This window comes from Radiomyces spectabilis (assembly GCF_025331425.1).
Source record: "Radiomyces spectabilis strain NRRL 2753 chromosome Unknown BYT42scaffold_18, whole genome shotgun sequence".
NCBI classification, from domain to species: Eukaryota; Fungi; Mucoromycota; class Mucoromycetes; order Mucorales; family Radiomycetaceae; genus Radiomyces; species Radiomyces spectabilis.
In genome coordinates this window covers 85,694-101,985 of record NW_026251943.1, presented here as the reverse complement: position 1 = coordinate 101,985, position 16,292 = coordinate 85,694, and the positions used below count along the sequence as shown (strand labels likewise).

General features: G+C 44.0%; 5 protein-coding genes and 1 non-coding gene across 6 annotated transcripts; 1 reads left to right on the top strand and 5 right to left on the bottom strand.

Annotated features, from left to right (window-relative positions):
- Positions 1 to 4,635: 4,635 nt before the first annotated feature.
- On the bottom strand, positions 4,636 to 4,706 carry BYT42DRAFT_t154. The gene has a single exon. It is a non-coding gene; the product is annotated as a tRNA-Gly (tRNA).
- A 3,784-nt stretch (positions 4,707 to 8,490) lies between these two features.
- BYT42DRAFT_589162 (uncharacterized protein) lies at positions 8,491 to 10,369 on the bottom strand. Its single transcript, XM_051570339.1, has 5 exons — positions 10,333 to 10,369; positions 10,152 to 10,280; positions 9,448 to 10,100; positions 9,077 to 9,370; positions 8,491 to 9,015 (listed from the first exon to the last, which is right to left on the bottom strand). The coding sequence occupies exons 1-5, from the start codon at positions 10,339 to 10,341 to the stop codon at positions 8,913 to 8,915; spliced, it is 1,188 nt and encodes a 395-aa protein (XP_051418313.1). The 5' UTR covers positions 10,342 to 10,369; the 3' UTR covers positions 8,491 to 8,912.
- Positions 10,370 to 10,675: 306 nt separating this feature from the next.
- BYT42DRAFT_589160 (DNA-directed RNA polymerase II subunit I) lies at positions 10,676 to 11,561 on the bottom strand. Its single transcript, XM_051570338.1, has 4 exons — positions 11,373 to 11,561; positions 11,183 to 11,311; positions 11,079 to 11,124; positions 10,676 to 11,003 (listed from the first exon to the last, which is right to left on the bottom strand). Exons 1-4 carry the CDS (start codon positions 11,399 to 11,401, stop codon positions 10,863 to 10,865), a joined length of 345 nt encoding a protein of 114 aa, XP_051418312.1. The 5' UTR covers positions 11,402 to 11,561; the 3' UTR covers positions 10,676 to 10,862.
- BYT42DRAFT_608736 (S-adenosyl-L-methionine-dependent methyltransferase) lies at positions 11,562 to 13,112 on the bottom strand. Its single transcript, XM_051571204.1, has 4 exons — positions 12,718 to 13,112; positions 12,618 to 12,659; positions 12,529 to 12,551; positions 11,562 to 12,464 (listed from the first exon to the last, which is right to left on the bottom strand). Exons 1-4 carry the CDS (start codon positions 13,028 to 13,030, stop codon positions 11,829 to 11,831), a joined length of 1,014 nt encoding a protein of 337 aa, XP_051418311.1. The 5' UTR covers positions 13,031 to 13,112; the 3' UTR covers positions 11,562 to 11,828.
- An 865-nt stretch (positions 13,113 to 13,977) lies between these two features.
- Positions 13,978 to 14,957, top strand: BYT42DRAFT_589156 (ubiquitin-conjugating enzyme E2 N). Its single transcript, XM_051570337.1, has 5 exons — positions 13,978 to 14,054; positions 14,123 to 14,237; positions 14,311 to 14,442; positions 14,501 to 14,641; positions 14,714 to 14,957. Exons 1-5 carry the CDS (start codon positions 14,028 to 14,030, stop codon positions 14,746 to 14,748), a joined length of 450 nt encoding a protein of 149 aa, XP_051418310.1. The 5' UTR covers positions 13,978 to 14,027; the 3' UTR covers positions 14,749 to 14,957.
- On the bottom strand, positions 14,958 to 16,008 carry BYT42DRAFT_589155 (uncharacterized protein). The gene is made up of 2 exons (XM_051570336.1): positions 15,851 to 16,008; positions 14,958 to 15,785 (listed from the first exon to the last, which is right to left on the bottom strand). Exons 1-2 carry the CDS (start codon positions 15,941 to 15,943, stop codon positions 15,114 to 15,116), a joined length of 765 nt encoding a protein of 254 aa, XP_051418309.1. The 5' UTR covers positions 15,944 to 16,008; the 3' UTR covers positions 14,958 to 15,113.
- Positions 16,009 to 16,292: the final 284 nt, after the last annotated feature.

Genomic DNA, 16,292 nt, shown 5'->3' with positions numbered 1-16,292 from the left:
CTGCAACCGAGCCTGTCACGTCGGCCGTGCCACCTGGCATCAATATTCCTCCACCTGATACGTATAATGGCGAACGTGTTGCTACCGTTATTGACAATTGGCTCCTTGCGGTATCTCGGTATTTACAATTTTATTCAGTGCCCACTGATCGATGGATCGTTGTCGCCGTCTCTCGCCTTCGTGGTCGTGCCCTGACTTGGTGGAACCATTTGGAGGAGCAAGGAATAGCACCCGAGACATGGCAACAATTCCGGACCCAATTGTCATCCAAATTTGCCCCAGCATACACCCATCGCGCGGCTCGTGTCCGACTCCGTGAACTGAGACAAACCAGCACCATTACGGAATATGTTGACGCTTTCGAAGACATTCGAATGGACCTCCCCAACATGACCGATGATGAAGCGATCGATCGTTTTATCACAGGCTTAGTGGCTGATGCTGCTTCCCATCTAACACGAGCCAATCCTTTGGACATTGATGACGCTATACAGATAGCTCTGGCTTTCGAAAGCGGTAACCGCCTAGGTGCTCGTGTTCAAGCATCCTCCACGCCGGAATATCTCCGCCATGATGGTGTCGCCCCTATGGATCTTAGTACAATCGTCGCCGCCACTGTAGCACAGCTGAACTCTACAAATTACCGGAATCAATCTCGACCTAGACCGGCTAACTCCCGCTCTGGCCAATGCTACTGGTGTGGCAAACCGGGTCATTACCAGCGCCACTGTCGCGAGCGGGCTCGCGCTCATAAAGAATTGGATGAGCAACACCGTCGTAACGTTACGTCCCGCCTTAATAATCTAGAACCTAGTCAGGATGTGGAAGAAATAAAATCCTCTGATGTTGACCAATACTCGCCTGTGATTCCATCAAAGCCAGTGATATCTCCTGACTCGACCTTCTTTCAATCGTTACATACTGTCTCTCCTCGCTGTCTACCTCTCTATAAATTCACAATTCGCGGGCATTCTTTCCATGCGTTAATTGACAGTGGTGCAAGCACCAACTACATCAGTCCTCGCGTTGCGAGTCTCGCCGAGTCCCCTACGGAACCCATCCACGGACAGCTTGTCGAGACAGCGAACGGCCAGCGTTCCTCTATTCAAGGTTCTGCCACCGTCTCCGGTCTTCTCGATAATTTTCCCACGTCCTTTTCCGCCCTGGTGTTTGACTGCAAGTTCGATGTTATTTTAGGTGATGAATGGTTAGTCAATGTCAAACCTCGCCCCGATTGGACACTCCATACCTGGTACATCACCGACCATTGGCGTTCATATGTAATCCATCCTATTGATACTGCTTCCACTAACGATGCCAACTTCCTTCTCTCTGCCAAACAAGTATCTAAACTTCTCGAGCACGATGAAGCCGACTGTTTTTTGGTTCACCTCTGTAATGCCGCTGAGGAGGAGAAGATTGATCAGGACTGGGTGAAGGATCTCAAAATTGAATACTCTCAAGTCTTCCGTGACGACATCAGTGGTCTTCCCCCACATCGCGATGTCCAACATGCCATCGAGACGCCAGACGCCGATCCCATCAACCGAACACCCTACAAAATGAGCCCATTGGAACTGGATGAACTCCAGCGTCAGCTCAAGGGTCTGCTAGATAAAGGCCACATTCAACCGAGCTCGTCCCCCTGGGGCGCCCCTGTCCTTTTTGTCAAAAAGAAAAATGGTGAAATGCGCATGTGCATTGACTACCGGGCCCTTAACAAGGTTACCATTCGCAACAGCTATCCTCTCCCCCGGATTGATGAGTGCCTCGATCGTCTTCGGGACGCGCGTTATTTCACATCGCTGGATTTGAAATCCGGATATCATCAAGTCAAGATTCGAGAAGAAGACGTCCCCAAAACAGCATTCAACACCCGTTACGGCCAGTATGAGTTCCTGGTACTGCCTTTCGGCCTGACCAACGCGCCACCGACCTTCCAAAAGCTTATGAATTCCGTACTCAAGGATTATCTTGATAAATTCGCTATGGTGTACCTTGATGATATACTCATTTTTAGTTCATCTTTAGAAGACCATCAAGAGCACGTCCGTGCGGTCCTCGGCAAACTTCACGAGGCACAACTCGTCGTCAACCCTACAAAATGTCATTTCGCCCAAGAGGAATTATCCTTTCTAGGTTTTGACATCTCCGCCAAAGGCATTCTCCCATCCCAACAGAAGGTGCAAGCTGTACGTGATTGGCCCGTTCCAACGAACGTCCAGGAAGTACGACAATTTATTGGTCTAGCCCAACACTACCGGCGCTTCATTCCAGGTTTCGCCGGTATCGCAGCCCCTATCACCGACTTAACCCGAGGAGTTGGACCAAAACAGCGCGCAATCCAATGGTCCCAAGAATGTCAGCACAGTTTTGACCTATTAAAAAGCAAACTCATCGAGGCACCGGTACTCCGATCCCCAGACATGTCGAAGCCATTCCGAATCGAAACCGATGCCTCGGACTATGGTCTCGGTGCCGTTTTGCTACAACAGGACGAGTATGGTACATGGTGCCCTCTGGCTTACGAGTCCAAGAAGCTCTCCAAAGCAGAACGCTCCTATCCAGCCCAGGAACGCGAATTGCTAGGTGTCCTCCATGCCCTTCGAACGTGGCGTTGTTTCATTGACAGTCGTGACCATAACTATGTAGTTTATGTGGATCACTTATCACTAAAATCTTTAAGATCCCAGAAAAATCCTACGGGTCGTCTCGTCCGATATCTTAACGAACTGGAATCCTATGACCCCGACATCCAATATCGACCTGGCACCGAAAACACTATCCCTGACCTCCTCTCTCGTGTCAGTGGTCCATCGTCGGATCCCGCACCAACCGACCTCGAACCAAAGTACCTATATGCCATACAGGCCGAAGAAAGCCACATTGATCCCCGCAACGACTGGCCACGCTTTTATGTCAAACAACCGGATCAATGGCCCCAAAATATCAAAGATAAACTCGAGCAACACAAGAAGCATTTCATTGTTCGTGATCGAATGGTGTATTACAAGCCGAAGTTAAATGAAGCCAAAGAATTACGCTACGTCGTCTTTGCCCGCCGTGCCGATTTGGTGGAAGATTACCACAAGGGATTTGGCCATACCGGCACCGCAACCATGTGCGCTCTCATGAAGACACGCTGGTGGTGGCCCGGTATGCAGGAAGACATCCAGACATGGATCAAGACATGTCCCCAGTGTCAGCTCACAGCCAACGACGACCGTCACACTCACAAGGCCCCGATGCATAACCTTGACATTCCCGCTGCATTCTCCCGTTGGCATCTCGATTTTATCGGCGAACTACCCACCACAGCAAATGGAAATCGTTGGATTCTGGTCGCCGTCGATTACACCACCAATTGGCCAATCGCACGCGCTGTTCCCGAAGCCACGGGCGACGCTATTGTCAAGTTCATATACGAAGAAATAGTCCTTCGATTTGGATGTCCCGATGAAATTCTCACGGACCGCGGCACCAACTTCATGTCAAACATTGTTGCCAAATATGTGGGCATGCTACGCACGAATCACACCTTAACTTCAGCTTTCCACCCACGCACGAACGGCAAATGCGAACGCCTAAACCAGACCTTGAAGAAAATGTTGAAAAAGTATATCAACGGCAATGTTTCCATCTGGGATGATCATCTGAATACCGCTATTTGGGCCTGCCGCATTCGAAAACATCGCACCACCGGTTACAGCCCCTTTTACCTTACGTACGGCCGACATCCCAAAATTCCTGGTGACCCCGCCTGCCCTTGGATCAAAATTGGAACCGAAGAACAACCTCCAGAAGATATTGCTAAGGGAGCCGTCGATTATTTAAGCAAGCTACGCAAAGCACGCGACACTGCGGAATGGCGAATGCAACGCAACGCTGAAGCTGACAAACGCCGCTGGGACGAAGTAATGCGCACTGACACCCAAACCTTCGACCTTGGCGACTTAGTCTTGTTGCGACACGAAAGCCGAAAAGGACTGGAGCCGTCCTGGATGGGTCCATACACGGTCATCGACCGCAATCTCGACACGGACATTTATCAGCTCCACGAAGTCAACGGCAAGCCCTATGCTTCCTGGGTACACACGGAACGCCTTCGCCCTGCATATACGACCGACATTACCCCACGTGAAGCCTGGTATATTCCGCGTATTGCTCGTGCCCAACCTTCACCTCATTCTTAGCACTTCCTCGCCCTCTCGATATCTTTTCAATTTCTTTTTTTTCTCTTTCGTCTTGTCCGATTTCGTTGCTCGTGGACGATCAACAGTCTGAGGAGGGAGTATTGTCGTGACCTGTTTCCATTCTGACCAATCAGAACTCCCCGCGGACTCCCTCGCAAGCGAAGAGTCAACACCAATAACATATAGACTCTGAAAAGGGCTAATACCCTTTTGTATAATAGATTAATAATCAGTAAACTAGAGAAAAGATATAAAAGACAGAACAAACAGAATAATAAAAAGTCAGTCATTTTTAGACCTATATTTCTTGGCAAACCACTTTGGTGATCTTGACTGTATATCAGATCCGAGTGAAGTACGACACGAAATAATAATAAAAAAAAAATGTCAAACTTATAAAATCCGAAAAACTGACGAAAAAATGATCAGCTGCAAAAAAGGATGCGCGAACCGGGAATCGAACCCGGGCCCTTCGCGTGGCAGGCGAAGATTATACCACTTAACCATCCGCGCTTCGATATTTTTTTATTTTAAAATACATCAACAACACGCAGTCACAACGCAGTTCACTACAGTTAAATAGCTATTCCGTACAACCCGGACGTCCGGTGCTTTTCAATTCCTGACGCGGCCGGTATTTCTAACTTGCCATTTTGGGATTCTGTGTTATGCAGACTTCCCTTTCAGAATAAACATTCTTCTTTTGGACGAATTCTCGTTTTGGATGGGGAAAAAGACACTAAGCCGCAACCGTCATTAAGAGAGACAGTTAGGCACTTCGTGTACAGTAGCTCTTCTTTGAGTCTTTAATCAATTCTTGTAATTGCTGCAATGTCTTATCAACGCGAAATCAATGCTCATGCCGCTAGCGCTTCTAGCGCTAACGGCGTTACTAACCCTATTTTTACTGACAATGCCACACTTTCTGTTTCTAGCCGTTATATAGATTGTCACTGCGATAAATGTACTTCTCGACTCCCATCTGGAGAAATTTTCCATACACAACAAACCAGCCGGCAAACTCGCCGACATATACAGCGTTGGGGTCTTTCTCACCATCCTTTTTCTCCTGCGCCTGACTATGACGATGGTAAATTGACTTGTATATTTTATCTGATATATTTTCTCACGTCTTTTTTTTTTCCTCATAGACGACGATGTTGAGATGAATGAGCCGGACAATGTCAATGATACACCGCTTTCTTTTCCTGATGCCGGTAATCTACCATTCCGGCATTCATATAATCGGTAACTATGAAGTGAACTGTCAATGAATTTTCAGCCTTTATTTAACCTGACCTTTATATATATATATATATATGCAGCAATTCACCGTTACATGACAATAATTATTTTGCAACGGTAGATGACGAACCTCTTGATGCGACCGACATCGTTCCTGGAATTGTACCAGGGGATTCGGATAATGCTGTTTTTGGACAGATACTGGTTGATGACAATGGTGCCGAAATCGATATTGAAGACCTTATCGATGAGGAAAATCCGCATCTATTAGATGGCCTATCAGATGATGATGATTATCTTCGTGAAGAGCAGGTGGAGGACGACTACGAAGAAGCGCTGCCACCAAGTTCGGCCAACTGGTTTACCTGGGTCATCATGACTTGGGTTTACAATTTTTGTATCAAGTATTTATCTAAGGAAAGGGCGAAACAATTGATGGCGGGCCTCAATTTTATTTTTCTTGTGTGCGGGATGGAGTTTCAATTCCCTGCTGAATTGTCGACCCTCGCAAAAATGGTCGGTACACCTGATAGTGTCAAGTCTATCATTCGTTTTGTGGTCTGCCCCATCTGTCACAAGACAGAAAGTATTGGCGATCTGCGGTTGGAACGGTACAATGATCCTGTGGAACAAGTTCGATGCAACCACGTAGAAATCCCGGGACATTTAATGGCTCCATTCTCATCACCTTCCGGTCACCGATTATTCAAACGTTCCGCTGGAAACCGACCTGTGCCCATCAAGGAATATAGCTATCTTCCTCTTATTTCGACCCTGCAAATGATGTTCTGCCGCGGAAACTTTGTCAACAAGATCAATTTATGGAGACAACGCACTTCCTTTGTAACTGGCAATCCATCAAATATCTTATACGATATCTATGACGGCCATATGTGGAACGAACTCAAAGATCAACACGGAGAGCGCTTTGTTGATGACGGGCGGTCACTTCTTTTAACCTTGATCGTGGACTGGTTCCAGCCTTTTGACACCGGGCGTCAGCATTCAGTCGGTGGAATTTGGCGATCAACAATCTTCCCAGGACAGAACATTATAAGCCAGAAAATGTGATTTTGGCAGCGTTATTTCCTGGTAGCAAAGAACCTAGCAAACAACAGATCAACCATTACCTGCGGCATCTTGTTGATGAGCTAGAACAGTTGTATGTTGGCGTTGGTGAAGGAGACGAACGTATCGCGCTGCTATTCTCTTGGTTGCTTGTGATATCCCCGCAGCTCGAAAGTTTCAGGTTTCACAGGTACTTGACATAGCATTAATTTTTTTTATTTTTAACTAATAATGTATTCTTGGTAGGCATCTCGTCTTACGTGCATGCTACAAATGCACCGAACATTTTCAACTTTACCAGGACGTAATCTCAGACGCGACTTTCCAGGATGAGAAAAAAAGGAGATTCAACTGCCGCTGCTGGACCACTAAATAAAAATGTATTCCGATAATAATTTTTGTCATACACTTCTTTCTCTTCTTTCCCACACAATCCCGTTGACACGGAGAAAGTAAGTTGTTATTGCTTGACCAGTATCATCTTGCTCACCTTTGTATTTTGTCATCAAAGCCGCTGGTCATCATCCTGGTTCTCCTTATGGTTGCTATGCTGCCCACTATGATATTGCTCTGGAGTGTACCTCTGTTTGTATAGCCATGACAGCTCCCTGGAACTGGTGCGCGGTATCATCATTGACATACACACCGGCGATGTACTGTACAATGCTCAGAACTGTATATGCTCTTGTGCGCATCTTGAATTATATAAAGATGTTTATGTACAAGAGTTCATATCTGTTCTGATATTGTCATCTTTTTGTCTTTTTGTATTGTCATTGCATGTATGCTGCAAACTTAGCGTCGGATTTGTCATGAGTATATGGGCATAGACATCCTCCTGCCCTTTATCATGCTTGGCAGCATACTGTACCGATAAGTAGAAGCCGGAAGATTTTCAATATCCCCCTTCATTATTTCAACTGTAGTGATTCATATCCTTCTATTTTACTCTTATGTATATAGTAGTCTTCGGTAAGTAGTGTATACATAGTATAGCTCCATGGCTCCATGGCTCCATAGCTGTATAGTATAGCTTTATTTTATTTCTGACGGCAAGAATAAAATTGAATATTCACAAAATACGCAACAGCCCTCCCAAAGGCTATACGAATATCGTTAAAGAAGTGTGGTCTGAGCCCAATGAAAAAAGAGATGGATCCAGTCATGAACCAATAAGAAGTGAACATCTGTCTAGGATCTCTGAAAAACAACGAATCATAGAGCTGTCAGCATACATCTTCAACCAATGGTAATGCATTTTCTTGTAGAAAGTAACCAATGGTCATGCATCTTTTTGTATGAAGTGACCAATGGCAATGAACAAATGGCTTGTGTTCAAATGTCACGTTAACGTATTTCTATTGTAACTATTTTTAAAACTTTGAAGTCAGATGGACACCGTCCGCGTACGGTTTTGTCAATTCCGTCCGTAAGGTACGTACGGAATCCAGGATTCCGTACGTACCTTACGCGGACGGAATAGATGTTTAACTGTAGTGTGTGACTGTGTTAGACACGCATTTTTCCATCATTCAGAAGCTTTTGGGATCTTGGCAATTCATCCAAAGGAAGTTGTCAGGTGTCCAGCTTTCTCATATTTGGGCAGCCTGAATGTTTATATTTTTAATTTGCATCGAGGTAGATGGTGGTTATGATGTTCGATTGAAATATCGATTTGCTTGGGTAAATAATTTTAGTAAGAAATTAAAGAATTAGGTGCTAATTGTTCGATTTGTAATAGGTTTTTGCAGATTCACTACGAAAACGATTATCATCACTCATATGCTCTGGTATTTTGTATATTTATGAATCTGCCTTTGTAAAACTATTTCTTGTTTGAATTGATTATTGGTAGCAACCACCAGTCGCTAATTCACAGCTTGGAAGCGACGAATAGAGCCCACATGTTTATCAGAAATCAGCTACTAAAAGATTCAACGGTATTAGAGCAATACGACTGCCAGACGGCACTCGTGGAAACACTTGCGATTCACGAAAGGAAAATGCGTCAGTCAATTGATTTTGCCGGTCTCCATGAAAAGACAGCCGAAAAAGCTCGCGACCAGCCACCTTTCCTCATTTACAAGTCTTTCTTCCATTCTTCTGCCAAATTCCTTGGTATATGTTTCTTTTTATCCCTTTTGCCGCTCTCTTTCACTCAATTTTTTTCCTCCTTGCTTGCCCTTCTTTTTTTTTTCCTGGGCTGGCACAACCGTAATAGAGACACACGGATTCTTATACATTCAGATGATGGTTCAGAAAGCTCATATCGATGATAGAAGTGAGGCTGAGGGCGTTGAAATTTTTAGAGACAAAAATCAATTACCAGCGTTGTAACATTATAAGATGATGATAGAAGAACTGTTGATGAGCGAAAAAAAAAGGGGAAGAATGATGTAAACGATTTTATGCTGGCAATCGTATCTTTGAGGAGTGTTTGGATATAGGTTTGGTTGCCGTACGGGTCGTCTCGTTTTTGATACGTGGTTCTGATGGTGCATAAGATGTTCTAGGGTTCACATTAGCATGATATTTTTTTTGAGTTAGAGGAATGGATTGATAACTCTTACGATGATGATTGATTGCGCAGGTCAACTGGTTCCGATTTAACGAATGGGGTGAATGCATTTTGAATGACCCGTTTTCGTGGCGTCGCTTGTTTTTGACATGTATTAACCAGTTGGCGAACTTGGCTTTCAAGCATCAGCCTTGCCCCTTGGATTTGCTTGCTCGAAGACCTCGCTTTGCTAGAGATAGTCCAAAGCATACCTCCTAAAGCCACCGCAGTGCCACCTGTCAAAGCTACACTGCTGCCAAATGCGATACCACCCAGAGCCGACAGTCCGCCCAATGCACCGATACCCCTATTGACATGAGAAAAAAAAATCAGAATCTCAGGTCGAAGCGATTTTCACATGATCCAAAAAAAAAGTAGCATTACCATCCTGTTGCTTCAGATTTTTTCTCGCTTCTTGGATCCAGCCTTTCCAAGCATTGAACCAACTCTTGAATGGTGATCATGTCGTTGGTTAGTTGTTCCGGTACGGAGTCACCAAGCTTTTCATGTTGCTTGATCCATATTTGTGTGCTCTTCAGTATGCTGTGTACATGTGTCAGAAGGACTTCAAGTTGATTGTGAAATGTAATATCCCCATAGGCCACATTGGCCTGGTAAGTAGAATACAATGACAGTGTCAGGGCTCCTACCGCAGCAGCGGATTTATACAGTGTGGCATTCCCTTCCTGTTTTTGCACAGTCGTCTGCTTTGCTTTCTTATTTTTTGATGATTGGTCTTCCTCTTCATCAGAACTATCCTCTTCTTCCCGTTTCTGCTTGGGGGACGTTGTCGACGAGGTCCAATAAGATCGAAACCGCTTTTTTCGCGGGAACTCCTCTTCATAGTCACGATAGCTGGTGCGTCGTTTTCGTTCATTATCCATCTCCATGTAGCTGGTACCGTAACGTAATAAATATTCGCCAACTGCCATTGCTCGGTCTGTAGAAAGCCATGACGGCCACTGACGTTCTTTAGCAGAGGACATAAATGAGAACCAAGACGTCGTTTTCTCATCGGGAGACATGCGTTTTTGTTCCTAGTCAAAGTTCAGTCATAGATCAGCGAGAGGTCATAAGTAGTGAATTACCTCTGGCTTCTTTGGCAGCTCGCTTAGTATGTGAGGTGTAAAGTCTAACAAGGTGCGAATGGGAAGAGAAAAGTCGCCGGTCTCTTTATCGTACATCTCTGTAGGAAAATCATAATCGTCAAAGAACAACTAATACAAGGCATTAGACTTTATTGAAATAGAATACTCGGTACGAACTTACGGAGGCCATGGGAATATAAGCACAGTAAAAAAAAAAAGCTGGAGAGGTGGTTGCTTTAAAAGAAAATAACGATCTAACTTCCACGTGGCTCCAGCTGGACAATGCCACAAGATCCAAGCTCCGAACCCACTGACCACTCAAAAAGTTATCCGATCCCTTCCATGGTTATGAAGAAATACCAAAGCAGCCTATGACAAGAGCCGAATAAATCCACTTTTGATCCATTTTGTTCTCCCCAGTAATACGTCCTTTGAACATGATCGTGCACTTGCCGTCACGAATAGAGTAAAACTGATTGGAAGGACCCCACTTCAAAACGACAAGGTCAACAAGAAGACGAAAATAGAATATGTACAAATCTCTGTTAGGTGTGGAGTGTAACTCCCTGGAGACGTCAAAGCATTGACAAATGTATCAGAAAATTGAAAGATAATTCATCATGCTTCTGCCGTCTGTCTTATATAGATAATCCCAAAAGGTCTAAAAGCAATCCAAAAAAGAGAGCAAACAAAAATAGATGAAAAAAAAATCTATCCAACCCAACGATGTCCACAAGCTCGATTGCCACAGACATAGAATAATGTCATCTTGGCGTCTGCACGTCTAGAGGAAGATTGAAAGAAAACAGCTTCCGGGTGCCCACAGCGCGGACAAGGAACGTTGGCTCGGGGCTACGTAAGATAAAAGGGTTAGTGTCTCCATCGGGTAACACTGACAGTTTCCTTCATCTCGACGAATCAACTTACAAGGGTAGGATCAGCACTAAGATCAGCTAGCACCATCGTTTGCTCGCTAAAATAAAAAGTCAATAAATCAATTCATCCTGAATCTGGGTTGTCTGCAAACATACGAAGGTGCGTGAATGATTTCATGACGATATACGCAAAAATTATCTGCATCTTCTTCGTACTGACAATTACGGCAAGCAAACATCAATTTGCGATTTGCCTTGTCTTCTCTCGGGTATAGCAAGTTATTGCTAATGGAAACAATGAATATCCAAGTTCTACCAAGTTTCACGTCACTCGACTCTTGTATACCATTCCATGCAATATTTGAAGGTGGCCATTCGTGTGATTCAGGTCGCAATTCGTCGAGTACAAAAATATATGGAACCGATCCCAAATTGCAATTATCTGAAAAACGATGTTGGGTACAACAGTCGAGGATCACAAGAATAATGGAGCTGGACACCAAGAATAACAAAAAAAAGAAAAAGAGAACCAGCAGTGAAATTTTCTGACGTTCAATTTTTCCCATTCAAAACGTCAGATATTCATGAATCGCCATTTGATTGGCTAATGTGTCGAGGCAGAAAAAGCAAGCCTGACATGATCGTTGGATTTTACCCATTATTTTGTGGGGTGCTTTTTGCAAAGACCCTTTTTCTTTTCTGTTGTTATTGCTGTTTACTGTAATGTAGTATTTTAGCAACAGTTGTTTTAGAATGTATGGTATCATAATCGTCTGTGGGAATAAGAAAAATCATTGGTGAATCAAGATGAATTCGGCTCTCCTGCGATAGCAGTTTTGGAATCTGGCCGTCGCCCAGTGACCAATACCGGATACACCCATTCTCGTCGGCCCAAAAGACGGTATACTGATCCAGCTCCGGTTAAGAAGATACGATTGTTGATGCTGAGACCTAAGCCGGAATCGATGCATCGACGCTGTTGTTCTTGCATATAGTTGGCTAAACCGCCAAAAACGTTCTTGTTCGGTAGACGCTGGATGGACACATCAATATAACCCAATGCCTTCAACTTTTCCTCATACGCAGTAATTGTTATACAATGTTCCAAAGAAACGTGGAGTTTGACGCAGAGCCACGAGATGATGGCCTGCGTGAAAGGCGATAGTTCATTCAAAGGTTGCGGGAACACCAAATCGTACAAACCTATAGTCCCATTCGGTACCAACAGCGGCAAAGCATCCCGAAAAAAGTCCCACTTGGTTCCGAAATGGACTGCAGCATCGATACAGACAATGTGATCAAACTGTTTGCCGGCCATTGAAGAGCTTATATCGTTCGCGTTGCCTTGCAGCAGGGTCATTCGATCTGACAGAGGTTGCCACTGTTCCTGAAGCCGAGACGCTGCGTTTTCCCATTGCTGTGTTTCAAGCGTAATACCCTGGATGTATGTATAATTCGTCAGCTACCATTTTTTGGGTTAAAATATGAAGGGGAAAGCTTACCGTTACGTCGCATTCATACGCATCTGTCAATGTCAATATAATTGTCAGATCGCTGTGTACCTGCTATATTGAAACAAACAAGTACTTACCAGCAAAATGGAAACAAGAGTCACCACAACCATAGCCGACATCTGGACATATAATGCATAAGTTTTTTAATAAATCGACGCATTTATTTCCTCAGCATACCCAAAATTTTCGTGCGACGGCCGAGTTTCATATAATTTGCTACAGCATTCACAAGCGCAACGCATGCCTGATGGTAGGTGAGACCTTCCTTCTCCCAAAGCCCCATATTAAACCAAGATTCTTTGGGAGGTAGTGACACATTCAATATAGCCTGTCGTAAGCCGTACATGTTGGTTGAAACAGATAATTCCGTCCGTTGAATCAAGATCCAGGCTAACCCCACAGCATGCAAGTACAGCAATACGTACTTGAGGAATCCCGAAGTGACAGTCGCAATGACTGGCAACAGTGAGGCATACAATAAAAGCTTCATTGTTACAAAAGGGAAAAGAAGAAGCAAATAAAGCCGAGAAGAAAACGGTGTGCCTGTTATAGAATCAAAATTTCCACATCGCCTCTTCAAATTAAACTCATTGTCACTCTTCCCCCGAAACTTTCGGCAAAAAAAAGGTCACTCTCATTACCACACCATTCTGCGCTTGCCAGAATGGGCAGCAACTGTTGCAAGCCTGAAGTGACTTTGTTACCTACAATTGGCAGAGCTCGCATTAATTTACCATTTTTTTTCTCTTTTTCTTTGCTTAAAGTGATAGACCGCTGCTTGACCCTATCGTGTTACTTCTATCATGTGCTATTAATCAATACTCTGCGGATCTGCCAAAATAGATCATGTAACCTGTGCTATACAGTATCTCGAACGGAGCCATTACAGTTTAACACTAGCTGTACGAGTCTAATTTAAAACGTTGCATCCCATCAACGTTCGGCTCAAAAAATAGTTTATGCGGTATTTTTTTTCGGTGCATTGTCGTAAAGTACAAACGGTATTCCTATAGGCATGAGCATACAGTGCGGCAATATCATTATGAAGAGTGTGCAATACATCACGTGAACCAGCGCAATGAAGAAGTATACCTTTTTCTAATGCTGCCACAAATCTTCGCGATACAAGTTGCTTGTGCTCTCTGCCTGCGGCTCGGCCAGGTTCATGAGACATGTATCTTATCAATATACAATTCTAAAGAATAGCTAGTTCAATAACATCTACAGTCTGCTTGCTTGCGAACCTCGAGATTAAGTTAGTACAGCTATGAAAAGAAACGGGCATTACCAAAACCCAATGCAGTGCTTCAAAAAAATGAAATGCAAATGTTCTATTTCGGAAAACGGCCCTTGCTTAATTTCAATCACCGATTTCCGGCTTCATGGTGTGAGCAACGTCACTGAAGGAAAAGAACAGAATTTTTTCCCCTTTTGACTGTTGCCTCTGAAGCGTTAGCTTTTTTCTATTGCTCTGCACCTGACCCTCCATGGCATTGCCAAAACGAATTATCAAGGTAAAGTTCGTTATAGGAGTTTCTCTATTACCTGTACAGTCACCTTACCTTACTTTAAAAAATCCTAGGAAACCGAACGCTTGCTGGCCGAGCCCGCACCAGGCATTAGCGCCACGCCTCACGAGGATAACTTGCGCTACTTTGATGTTATCATCAGTGGCCCTACTCAGTCACCATTTGAAGGTATTTCTCATTCATCAAGAAGCAGTCGATACGAGTTAAGCAGCTTATACTTACGGTTGCCGTGTTTGGATAGGTGGCATATTCCATCTCGAGTTATTTTTGCCCGAGGAATATCCCATGGGACCTCCCAAAGTTAGATTCCTTACCAAAATCTACCATCCCAACATTGATAAGCTTGGCCGTATTTGCCTTGATATTCTGAAAGGTAATAGATTGTGTGGGGCAATGTGCGTTAAGAAAGGATGACTCACGCTGTTCATTAGACAAATGGTCTCCGGCTCTTCAAATCCGCACTGTTCTGCTGTCTATACAAGCATTGCTGTCTGCACCTAATCCTGATGATCCCTTAGCCAACGATGTAGCACAACATTGGAAGGAAAATGAGCCCGATGCCATCAAGACAGGTAAGAATGAATCGTTTGACTTTGTTTGACTGAAATGGATTACTCATGAATTATTGTACATTTTATTTTCAGCTCGTGAGTGGACAAGCATGTATGCGCAGAATTAGGTGGTTGAATTGCAAGAGCATGTCGAAGATTCTTTAATTGCTCGTTGTTATTGATTGTGTCTTCTGTTTCTCGGTCTCGTTTGTCTCTTTTTTCATCATTCTGTTGTCTCCCTTTGCAATGTCCTCCTTGTCCCTCTGCGAGTTATTTATGGTTCGCCACAATCAATTTTTGTTACAATTCTTTACACATCATTTCTTTTACTGATTATGCGCGTTTCGTTCTGTCTTCGGGAAAAACTGGGTTCTATTCTTGGTCGCTCCATACACAGAGAGTGCCGTACAAGAAAAAAAAAGCAAGGATAAGTGGGAAAGGGATGTTTACATACTTCAAAAAAGAATCCCGGACATTTTTTGAGAATGTTATCTCACCGTGACGGGCGTGACATGGTATGAGGGCTTGAGTAAGCAAAGTGACTTGGGCGATAGGATGGTGGGTGTGTTTGTAAAGGCGGCAAATGTGGCGAAGAGTGATGGTAAGGAGTTGGCGTGTTGTATGGTGAATAATGATAATAAGGAGCAGGATTTGAATATGTTGTATATGGTGGAGGATGAAGGTAAGGAGAAGAGGCGGGCTGATCCCTCTGATCCACAGTCAGACGTGGCAAATTTCGCCCTACAATGCGACTCCTTCGCTCGTAATCGGGATCTTGAGCGACATAGTCATAGAAAGAGGGTGGATATTCTTCCTTGTCTTCTTCAAAGATATTTGGACGATAACGTCGACGAAATCCGGGTGGATCTTCTTGAAGAGGTCGTTTCATTCGTGGCCTTGGGCTACCACTGCTGGATAGCATCATGATGGTTCTTGCCGCTGCAGCTTCTTGCTGATCATCCTCGCTGTCGTATCCACTGCTTCGCCGTATGCGTTTTCGTATATGTGGCGGAGAGGCTGGAGTTAAAGGAAATTGACGTCCAGTTTGATCGCTCTCTGGGTCTTTGGAAAATACATCTTCCACCTCTTGAAAATCTTTATCTGCCATGCCACTCTGCACTTTCAGCCGTGCAAATTGCAAACGAGCTTTTAGCGTCCGAGCAAGCTGTTCATCAAGTCTGTTGAATTAGCGTCTACCTCTCGCGTTAAATAGACTTTAAGATGACATACCTCGTTGATGGTCTCTTTTTGGTTAGTAGAGCGATTCTCCTCTCGTGGCGGCGTCGTGGCAGCCATATAAAGTCGACGAGAAGGAGTGTCCATTGATAAAAAAGTACCACTTACACCAGTGCTAATAAAAGAAGTCTCAAAAACAATAACCAAAAAAGAGAGTGAAAAAAAATTAGTAATTCATGCCATGGCTTTTTTTTCCCTTCCTTGATTTGCACTTGTTTCAGTTCTCATGGGTGTGCGATTGGGAAGAAATGTATTAATTTCATTGGCTGGCGAGTTTTGGAATCATGATGGCGTTATCTTTTTTCCACCGCTATTCATTTCCCTGTCTCAGGACCTTTTTACAAGCAATAAGTTATATAACTTAATCACCAGAAGAAATATAATTTTTTGATTGATTAGCAAGGTGATTTTTAAATAGAATCCAATTCAAGTTGAT

Bases quoted from the DNA above. Each gene is read 5' to 3' on its own strand.
- BYT42DRAFT_589162 (XM_051570339.1), bottom strand. The intron at 10,101-10,151 runs GTAATTCACTAC...AACTTTGACTAG, and splicing joins AGCTGCCAAAGAAGCCAGAG to GAACAAAAACGCATGTCTCC. The intron at 9,016-9,076 runs GTAAGAGTTATC...TGTGAACCCTAG, and splicing joins CTGCGCAATCAATCATCATC to AACATCTTATGCACCATCAG.
- BYT42DRAFT_589160 (XM_051570338.1), bottom strand. From the start codon at position 11,401: ATGGCCACCTTCAAATATTGCATGGAATG. The intron at 11,312-11,372 runs GTATACAAGAGT...TGTTTCCATTAG, and splicing joins TTCAAATATTGCATGGAATG to CAATAACTTGCTATACCCGA. The intron at 11,004-11,078 runs GTAAGTTGATTC...TATCTTACGTAG, and splicing joins TTAGTGCTGATCCTACCCTT to CCCCGAGCCAACGTTCCTTG.
- BYT42DRAFT_608736 (XM_051571204.1), bottom strand. From the start codon at position 13,030: ATGAAGCTTTTATTGTATGCCTCACTGTTGCCAGTCATTGCGACTGTC. The intron at 12,660-12,717 runs GTATGCTGAGGA...TTATATGTCCAG, and splicing joins CCGTCGCACGAAAATTTTGG to ATGTCGGCTATGGTTGTGGT. The intron at 12,465-12,528 runs GTAAGCTTTCCC...ACATACATCCAG, and splicing joins CGTATGAATGCGACGTAACG to GGTATTACGCTTGAAACACA.
- BYT42DRAFT_589156 (XM_051570337.1), top strand. From the start codon at position 14,028: ATGGCATTGCCAAAACGAATTATCAAG. The intron at 14,055-14,122 runs GTAAAGTTCGTT...AAAAAATCCTAG, and splicing joins TGCCAAAACGAATTATCAAG to GAAACCGAACGCTTGCTGGC. The intron at 14,238-14,310 runs GTATTTCTCATT...GTGTTTGGATAG, and splicing joins TACTCAGTCACCATTTGAAG to GTGGCATATTCCATCTCGAG.
- BYT42DRAFT_589155 (XM_051570336.1), bottom strand. From the start codon at position 15,943: ATGGACACTCCTTCTCGTCGACTTTATATGGCTGCCACGACGCCGCCA. The intron at 15,786-15,850 runs GTATGTCATCTT...CTTGATGAACAG, and splicing joins AAAAAGAGACCATCAACGAG to CTTGCTCGGACGCTAAAAGC.